Source organism: Erpetoichthys calabaricus, chromosome 2 (genome assembly GCF_900747795.2).
Source record: "Erpetoichthys calabaricus chromosome 2, fErpCal1.3, whole genome shotgun sequence".
In the NCBI taxonomy this organism is placed as follows: domain Eukaryota; kingdom Metazoa; phylum Chordata; class Cladistia; order Polypteriformes; family Polypteridae; genus Erpetoichthys; species Erpetoichthys calabaricus.
The window spans coordinates 158,028,309-158,038,308 of NC_041395.2; the positions used below are offsets into that span (position 1 = coordinate 158,028,309).

Consider the following 10,000-nt stretch of genomic DNA (forward strand, 5'->3'; position numbering starts at 1 on the left):
CTCTACCTTTTTCATTTATATGATGCATGCTGTGAGTACACCATAGAGATTACAATGTGCTAGTGGCTTGTCTCTTTCAAAAACCTAAGGCTTTTATTAAAAATACAATAGAGTGTAATCAGTTCAGGTCATATTTATTATACGTGTAAAGTACAATGAAAATCATATGTGCTCTTTTCCCTATGCTCTCGCTTAGCGTGCATCTCATTACGTATCAATGTAAAACAGCAACACAAAATGTAAAAGGGGTTTGGCTCAGTGTTGGTTTGTCATAACTCCAACCACAACGGGGGCTGTGAGTAAATCAGTGAACAGGAAATGTATTTAACTTCAAGAAAAAAAAAAAAAAACAGTTCCAAGAATTCATGATAAAATAATTACTTCTACTTTTCTTCAGTTGTCACAAGGATGCCTCAAAAGACAGAACCCATTTAATTTTTTAAATCAAAAACTTTGCTGCTTTTTTTGCTGGACATTTTTGATACGTTTTAAAGCTTAATTCACCTATGGACCCGTGTATATGTTTTCTGCTTCCTTCTTAAAATCGCATGGGTACACTGTTCTGCAATATGTAACCTCAACACTCAGATTAATACTTGGCTTGAAAAATGTATGAATTCAGTAAGTTTTAAGGGTTTTTCATTCTCCTGTGGACCCGTGTATCCACTAGTCCCATTGTAAGCTGCAAGAACAAACAAGTAAATTTATAAATATATAAAATACATTTTACTTCAGAACACAGTCTTATGTGGCAAATCAATATATATTATGATTGTGAAGAAATAATTTTGACTTGAAAATTGGTGTACTTGTTCTTTAATAAAATCCATTCTTAACATCCGAGAGATGACACTCTCATACAGGGCGAGTCAAAATTATGTTAACATTTGAATGGTGGAAACAATTTATTCACAAAACAAACTTCGTATGTGCAAGATGATTTACAGGAATGTCTCAACCTGTTCGCCATCATGTTCAACACATGTACCATATGTGGCACATAAATTGCCCATAAAAAATTTATATAAGTATATACATAGCAGAACCATTAGTGTTAACATAATTTTGACTCACCCTGTACAAATACACAGTAATATTAGCAATACTAAAAAGAAGTATCCTGTTAATGAATTACAGTCACACTATAAATCATGTACAAAAAAAAGATTTAACATTCAGCAAATTAACTATGCCTGGTAAAGCTCTCAAATAAGCCAGTGAATGGTCATAACAGTTTTCAAAACTTACTCACCAATGTGACATGTGATCCCCCAACATGCTGTTTTATTTTGCTCAACTTGAACATTACTAACCCATTTAACAAAACACAGTGGAAAATAAATGTCACGTTTTATTTAGACAGATAAGTAAAAGCCCAAGTGTTCCTTGTTGTTAACTATTTGAACACTTAAATTTAAGTTATCTTTAAGTCTTCTTTCATTCTACTACAGCTCACAGTTTGGGTAGGGGAGAGGGTATGCTATCCATTTGAGTAAGCTGTAGTTCTGTATACCTAACTGACAACAAATTTACTTCTTGTGGTGAAATCATTATAGTGAAGTAAAGAGTCAAAAAAAAGCTGACTTTGAATATTTTTTAAATTTCTGATTCATTAACCCAGCCACAGGGGATGCACAAACCAGTGTGTTTTTTGTGCTGGTCCCAAGGCCTGATAAATGGGGAGAGTTACACCAGGAAGGGAATCCAGTGTAAAAATTTGCCAGATCAACATATGGACAAAAATACAGATTTCCATAATGGATTAGTTGACTCCTGGGTTAACGACCACCACCAATGCTGTTAGCCAACAGGGTGCTCACAGAAATTGGGCTACTGTTAGCCGAAAAAGGAGGAGAAGAATGGGGGTGGGGTGGGGGTGGCTAGAGACGTGGAAAGAGGAGAGGAGAAAGGTAAAGAGAGTGGAAATGATGGTAGGAACTTTGAATATTGGCAGTATGACTGGTAAGGGGAGAGAGTTAGCTGATATGATGGAGAGAAGGAAGGCTTGATATATTGTATGTGCAAGAGACTAAATGGAAGGGGAAAAAGGCCAGGTGGATCAAAGGTGGATTTAAATTGTTCTGTTATGGTGTGGATGGGAGGAGAAATGGGGTAAGGGTTATTCTGAAGGAACAGTATGTCAAACGTGTTTTGGAGGTGAAGAGAGTGTCAGACAGTAATGATTATGAAGCTGGGAATTGGAGAGATGATGATGAATGTCATTAGTGCATATACCCCGCAGGTTGGGTGTGCAATGGATGAGAAAGAAGATTTCTCGAGTGAGCTGGATGAAGTGATGGACATTGTATCCAAGGGACAGAAATGACTGGAGCGGATTTCAATGGAAATGTTGGTGAAGAGAACAGAGGAGATGAGGTGGTGATGGGTAGGTATGGTGTCAAGAAGAGGAATGAAGAAGGTTAGATGATAGTAGATTTTACAAAAAGGATGGGCATGGCTGTGGTGAATATGTATTTTAAGAAGAGGGAACATAGGATGACGTACAAGAGAGGCGGAAGATACACAAAGGTAGATTATATCCTATGCAGAATCTGAAGGAGATTAAAGACTGCAAAGTGGTGGCAGAGGAAAGCGTAACTACAGCAAAAAGTACTAACATAAATCAAAGGTATGTTTTTATTGTATAATATTAACAATAAGAGCAGCTCACTACTCAAAATGGTAAATTTACAAGGCAGTCAGGATCGAACCGGGAGACTCTTGATTACAAGTCAGCAGTTCTTACCGCTGTGTTTATTTGATCTTTGGACTTCAGGCTTCATACATTATACAGCTTATGTCAACATTTTGTCATTTATTACTAAAATATGAAAAACGTTTGTTTTAACAATGTGTTTACATAGATTGTTGTAGAAATGGAACACACATGAAATGCATGTGTTCCAAATAACGATCTATTATTTCCCTATACAACTCTAGGTACCTGACTCCCAGATAATCAAGGCTTGAGATGGGAGAACTTTGTGCCCATTCTGCAGCGGTGGGGGGATGGAATAGTAGGTTGCTTGCTGCTTGTCTTGAGAGGCACATTTACAAGACAAAAGATGCTGACGGAGAGGTGGGTCGTGTTTACAAGTTTTTTCGTAGGCTTTGGTAATTCTAGTATTAACCAGATTGTTTAATGGAATCTTGGAAAGGGAAAGGACGCCTGAGGAGTGGAGAAGAAGTGTAGTGGTACCGATTTTTAACAATAAGGGGGATATGCAGAGCTGTAGTAACTACAGGGGGATAAAATTGATGAGCCACAGCATGAAGTTATAGGAAGGAGTAGCGGAAGCTAGGTTAAAAAGACAGGTGATGATTAGTGAGCAGCAGTATAGTTTTCATGCCAGGAAAGACCACTACAGATGCAATGTTTGCTCCAAGGGTGTTGATGGAAAAGTATAGAGAAGGCCAGAACAAGTTGTATTCCGTTCTTGTGAACCTGGAGAAAGCATATGACAGGGTGCTTCAAAAGGAGTCCTGAAATTGTATAAGGAAGTCAAGAGTGGCAGAGAAGTGTGTAAGAGTTGTACAGGGTATTTGCGAGGGAAGTGTGACAGTGGTGAGGTCTGTGGTAGGAGTGACAGATGCATTCGACGTGGAGGTGAGATTACATCAGGGATCGGCTCTGAGCCCTTTCTTATTTGCAATGGTGATGTATAGATTGACAGACAAGATTAGACAGGAGTTCCCGTGGAATATGATGTTTACTGAAGACATTGTGATCTGTAGCGAGAGTAGGGAGCAGGTTGGAGAAGTAGAGATATGCTCTAGAGAGAAAAGGAATGAAGGTCAGTAAGAACAAAACAGAATACAGGAGTCTAAATGAGAGGGAGGTCAGTGGAATGGTGAGAATGCAGGGAGTAGAGTTGGCGAAGGTGAAGGAGTTTAAATACTTGGGATCAACAGAACAGATTTACGGGGGTTGTGGAAGAGAGGTGAAAAGGAGTGCAGGCAGGGTGGAAAAGAGTGTCAGGAGTAATTTGTGAAGACAGCTATCAGCAAGAATGAAAGTGAAGGTCTACAGGACAGTAGTGAGACCAGCTATGTTATATGGGCTGGAGACGGTGGCAGAGTTAAAGATGCTAATGTTTGCATTAGGTGTGACAAGGATGGACAGGATTAGGAACAAGTACATTAAAGGGTCAGGTCAGGTTGAACGGTTTGGAGACAGAGTCAGAGAGGCGAGATTAGATTGGTTTAGAAATGTGCAAAGGAGAGATACTGGGTATATTGGTAAAAGGATGATAATGATAGAGCTGCTAGGCAAGAAGAATAAAAGGAAAGCCTAAAAGAAGGTAGGGCAGCACGGTGGCGCAGTGGGTAGCGCTGCTGCCTCGCAGTTGGGAGATCTGGGGACCTGGGTTCGATTCCCGGGTCCTCCCTGCGTGGAGTTTGCATGTTCTCCCCGTGTCTGCGTGGGTTTCCTCCGGGCGCTCCGGTTTCCTCCCACAGTCCAAAGACATGCAGGTTAGGTGGATTGGCGATTCTTAATTGGCCCTAGTGTGTGCTTGGTGTGTGGGTGTGTTTGTGTGTGTCCTGCAGTGGGTTGGCACCCTGCCCAGGATTGTTTCCTGCCTTGTGCCCTGTGTTGGCTGGGATTGGCTCCAGCAGACCCCCGTGACCCTGTGTTCGGATTCAGCGGGTTGGAAAATGGATGGATGGATGGATAAAAGAAGGTTTATGGATGTGGTGAGAGAGGATTCAGCGGGTTGGAAAATGGATGGATGGATGGATGAGAGAGGACATGCAGGTGATGGGTGTAGAGAGCAAGATGCAGAGGAAAGGAAGATATGGAAAAAGATGATCCGCTGTGGCATCCCCTAACAGAAGCAGCCGAAAGAAGTAGAAGACTGTACGGCTGTCAAATTAAAATTAAGTAGATATTTGAATACATTCAAATTTAGGTTAACAATTCTGGGCATTATAAATGTACATTTGTATGTGCTTTACTTATACTTTATTATTATAGTAATTAGCGACTGGGAGCCCGATCGAATCAGGCTACAAATTCTACGTTTGTGAAAACAATACTTTCTCTGCAAAGAATCATTTGTTTTTGTAAATCCCTGAAATGATTTTGTTCAAATATATAGATTTGAGCAAATTTTGGTGTTTCACCCTCTCCGGGGGGTGCAAGGGTCCAGATTGATGGTATATTTGGCCATGTATTCTGTAACAATATGGATCATGGCCTGGAGGCAGGGATATTTGTGCTCCTATGGATGCACAGGCTAATGCAGTGTTGTACTTTCTCATATTTTCTAAGAAGTGCTTGTAGTTTGGGTCTAAATATGTCAACAGGTTCTTAAACCTGTCAGGGTATCTGTAAGGGTTAATTCAAACATGACCTTTATAGCAGCATTGTATTCTCCACCTTGCTTGTTCTCACAGGTGACGTTGAATGAGTTGCAATGTTTGCACAGATTGTCAAATGCGCCAGAGTGGTGCTCCAGAACTTTGTCCTCAATAATATCTGTGTGATTGCACATGGCAATACTGTGCCGCTGAGCATTTTCACGCCGCAAGGCACAGGCTGCTCAATGTCTTTCAACCCGTGCTGCATTTGCGGCTGCTCGAGCTTCTTCAGTCGCTTGTGCACGGCTGGCACAATTTCTTTCAGCGTTAGTAGCATTCTGTACCACACATTCTTCATCTGTCCTTTGTGTCCAATTTGCACGATTTCTTTCAGCGTTAGAAGCATTTGTAGCCGCACGCTGCTCATTCGTTTCTTGTGTACGTTGTGTACATCTGGTCACATTAGCAAGTCTACGTTCCTCGTCAGTCATGTGACTTTGTTTCCTACACATCCTTTCCACGGCCGCTGCTGTTGTGGCTGCGTTGCGATCGTCACTCATTTTAGATCTGAGATCGGCTAAAATGTAAACAATGACTGTTGTTAATACCCAGCTGTCATTACTCATGCTTGTAACTTGTATTGAGTCGAGGTATTGACGCGAACACCATACATACGAGGTATTGACGTGAACACCATATATACGAATACTATCAAATTATATATAAGGATAGCCGTAAACAAGACAAAACAACAGCAGCAAAATAAATAAATGAAAATTCTACAGTACTCGGGCAACTGTTATTTACAATAATTATATGTCATAATACATTTGCAGTACAAGCACACCAGCTGGTTGCTACAAGACTCACACGACACTGTCATAAGCACTTTGTGATTTGCAGAGGCACCGCATGTAAAAAAAAGTAAAATATTTGAATAATAATGTAACGCAGTATAGTGCCAGCACGTTTGGCACATAGGGGCTTAAGCTCCTTCTAATGGCTGCTTTTATGGCTTACTGTCTTGACAAGGATCATGGGGAATAGGAATAGGGTCGGTTAGTAAGACAGGGTGAGAATAGAGAGTGAAGTAAAAGAGAAGTAAACAGGTCAGAAGGTTAAAGGCAGGCTTGTTTTGTTATTTTGGAGTTAACTGTACCCTACTCTGTCCACTGGTCAACAAATTTCAGAATAAAAAGTCTGTTGACACCTGGCTTACGGGATCGTCATGGTATCCAGTCAGGGTCCACACAATCTGTCTACTTTTTCTTCTGCTTTAAAGATGCACCTATATTTTAATACAGGTGGCCTAAATATTTTTAATACCACCTCATTGTTTTAGGTGTTTTATGTGTCAAACATGCAGCTATGCAAGATGGAGACTAACTGTACAACAAAGCGTGTTGGCTCTTTAAAGCAGGGATTTTAAAGCATTGCAATAAAAGGAAAAAAATCAGAATTACACATTATTTTCCATTTGCTTTAATGAGAAAGTCACAGCATTAAACAAGAGTCAAGGATCTCAGGCTTAAGTGTGAATGGGACAAAGAGGGGGGAGAGCATGCACTGATAGAACCAGGTGAAAAATGATACTTCAGGGCACCAGAAAACCATTTAGAAAAATTGCTCCAGGTACACATGTGAGATCAAAAAAAAAAATGGCTGTTTGTGGGAGTGAGGTACAAAAACATATCTGCAAAGTAATGCAGCCAAAATTGTAGCAAGTAAAGCAAATAACAGTATTTTTACAATCGAAATATCCACTCTTGCATTTTTTTAATAAATCTGAATTATATTCAAATAGAATAAGTTGTATAATACAGTAGGGCTGATAACCTCTGCTGAGGCAGTATTCAATTTGTTGGTATATAATTATTCATGTTCACTAAAATGTTTTGAAAGAAAATGTTAAAGTCTAGCTAGGCTTGCTTGTTTTTGTTCAGTGGTAAACCACAGGAATTGGAATAATAAATCTTTGAATACTTATTTTTTAATTTCAATAGTCTAAACAGTACACATTTTCTAAGATTCTATATCATAAAAGGCATCTGCAATATATTTTATTTCTTGTTCAATTCATTCTATTTTATTATTAAATCTTTGAATACTTATTTTTTAAATTCAATAAGTCTAAACAGTACACATTTTCTAAGATTCTATATCATAAAAGGCATCTGCAATATATTTTATTTCTTGTTCAATTCATTCTATTTTATTATTTTGCACAGATATTTTGGAATCAGTTATTTAAAATGATTTTAATAAAAAGAAACACCACAACAGAACTTTAATCAATTAAATTAGGTCAAAAGAAACACCTAAAGTGAAAATCCATCTTAAAAGTATAAGCAGATAGATTATACCATAATATATACCTTAACCATGATTATTAGAATTATATCGTGGTATAAAGTTTTGGCCTTACCACCCACCCGATTTATACAAATTGCCAGATATAGAAATCACAAAGAGACTAACAGACATACCTGCACTGTCCATTGCACTATTAACTCTGTACCTGTAAATGTAAGAAAACAATTATCATTTAGTACACTGTATTTTACTGCAACAAATAAGAGATTTCCCATTGCAACAGAAAGTAATGTTGTTTTTCAGTGATAATTATTGAGCTGGTATTATCATCTCCCAATGCTGCTGGTTAAATGAGTGCAGTGCATTTCTAGACACTATGCAAAGTACAAAAAAAACAACTGGCATCTAAGGTCATATTCTATGGATATACTGTAGATTAAGAGAACTCAATTTCCTCATATTGTTGGACTTTCAAAATACACATTGTCACCGGATCTATTTGCAAAGTAGATCCAGCAAATTTCTTTTAGCTATGCAGTGAAACATGACAAGGAGGGAAAATAGAATTGCTGAATAAAGAGGAAGAATGTGTTTCCACAGGGAGAAGTGGGAATCTGGAACAAACTATTCTGTAATGAAGCCGATGTAGGAGACCTATACAAAAAGAGGTCCTTCTAAATTAAGGGTCGCCACATCATTCCCTTGTGCTTTTTTAATATCTTTCTAGCCAATAACTGGTGACAGTGGCGTCCTAAAAATGTACTGGACACTGCTATTCAATACATTCGCTGCCTGTGGGAACCACATATGTTATGCAGCCTACCTACATTTAACATTTCTGTGTGCATTTCAGTGTACCTGGAGCATGATGGCGATACGTGTCATGGGTCATATGTTTGATTAAATGAGTTACTGTGATTATTTATATTAGTTGCTACCTTACCAAATGACCAAGATATACTGATGTGTCTCTTCTAGGTTCAACTCTCATGTTCTTAATTAGGAAACTCCAAGAGGATTCAATCGCCTGGAATTTGCACATAATGTATTCCTTTTCTCTGGGGTTTCCGCAGAGATGTACATCAGGTTAACAGTCAATGCCAAATTGGCCCCTGTTAGAATGTGAATATGTGCCTGCATGGGTCTTGCGATGGACTGGTACCCTGCCCAGGCTGATCCCTGCCTTGTGCCCAGTGCAAAAGGTTTTGTTTTCCCATGACACAGAATTGGATTATGGGGATTTCAGAATGTTATTGTAATTCCTATCATTTACACTAGTAAAACAGGTAGGGGCAGACTGGCCTACTCATTTTAGAAACCTGTCAGATTACTCAGTCCATTATTCCACATTTTTCTTCTATATTCTAACCACAACACATTAAGGACATCTTGCAAAAGATAAAAAGAACAGGAAATATTTAATTGGTCTTGCATATCTTACAAATTCAACAAAAGATTTGCCCTTAACTTTTTTTTTTTTTTTAACTTGTGCCTCAAATTTTTGTACCTGCTTTATTTCTCACATTCAAACTTTACCTCTAAAGGCACTATAACCAAACAACCCAGCTTCACTATACATCTTTTTCCTTGTTCAGATCAATCTTAAAAAAATAACACATTATCAAACCTACTTAATCTGATAAAGTTAAAATGCAGTTGAATTAAACACAATACCAAAAGTAATGGGTGCAAGGCAGAATCAAGCCATGTATGAAGTGTCAGTACAGAGACCACTCTTTCATGCACTCAAACGCCGACACTCACACTTGGTCAATTTCGAATTACCGATTAATCTAACTGCATTTGTGCTTCCCATTTAGTAACACACAGCCCTGCACACATCTACAATACAGACACATAAAACACCACACGTTACCCACATATATACACACACACATATAGTATATATATTATATATATATATATATATATATATATATATATATATATATATATATTATTGTGGAAGCCGGCCTGGACACAGACAGGCGGCCACGTTCATGTCACCCAACACACGTTTATTATACATTTGCTATTTACAATAAAGTGCACTCAAACCCCAAAAGTCCCCACAAGTCCAGGCCAACTACGAATGCCTTACACTCTCTTCAGGCCGCCTCCTTGCCTCCTCCAGAGACCTCGTCCTCTTCCACCCGACTCAAGTCTTGAGTGAAGGGAGGCAGCCCCTTTTACAATCACCCAGATGTGCTCCAGGTGTTTCCCAGCAATCTTCCACCGACACGCCCCACTCCGGGTGTCCCTGCTCTTCTTCCCCCCAGCACTTCCGGGTGTGGCATAAGTGTGGAGGTCCAGGGCTCCCAAGGCATTGGGGCGCCCCCTAACGGTGACTATGGGCCCCTACAGGGTTGAGCTTCACAGCTCTGTA

General features: G+C 39.1%; 1 protein-coding gene across 2 annotated transcripts in view; it reads right to left on the minus strand.

The window, feature by feature from the left end:
* The window catches only part of LOC114646479 (phospholipid scramblase 1-like), a 101,806-nt gene that overhangs the window by 55,719 nt on the left and 36,087 nt on the right, over window positions 1-10,000 (minus strand). For both annotated transcript variants that reach the window (XM_051922921.1, XM_051922922.1), the window contains exon 2: window positions 7,788-7,819. In XM_051922921.1, coding sequence (XP_051778881.1) covers window positions 7,788-7,800 — 13 coding nt within the window. In that variant the 5' untranslated portion in view covers window positions 7,801-7,819. The remainder of the gene's footprint in view (window positions 1-7,787; window positions 7,820-10,000) is intronic.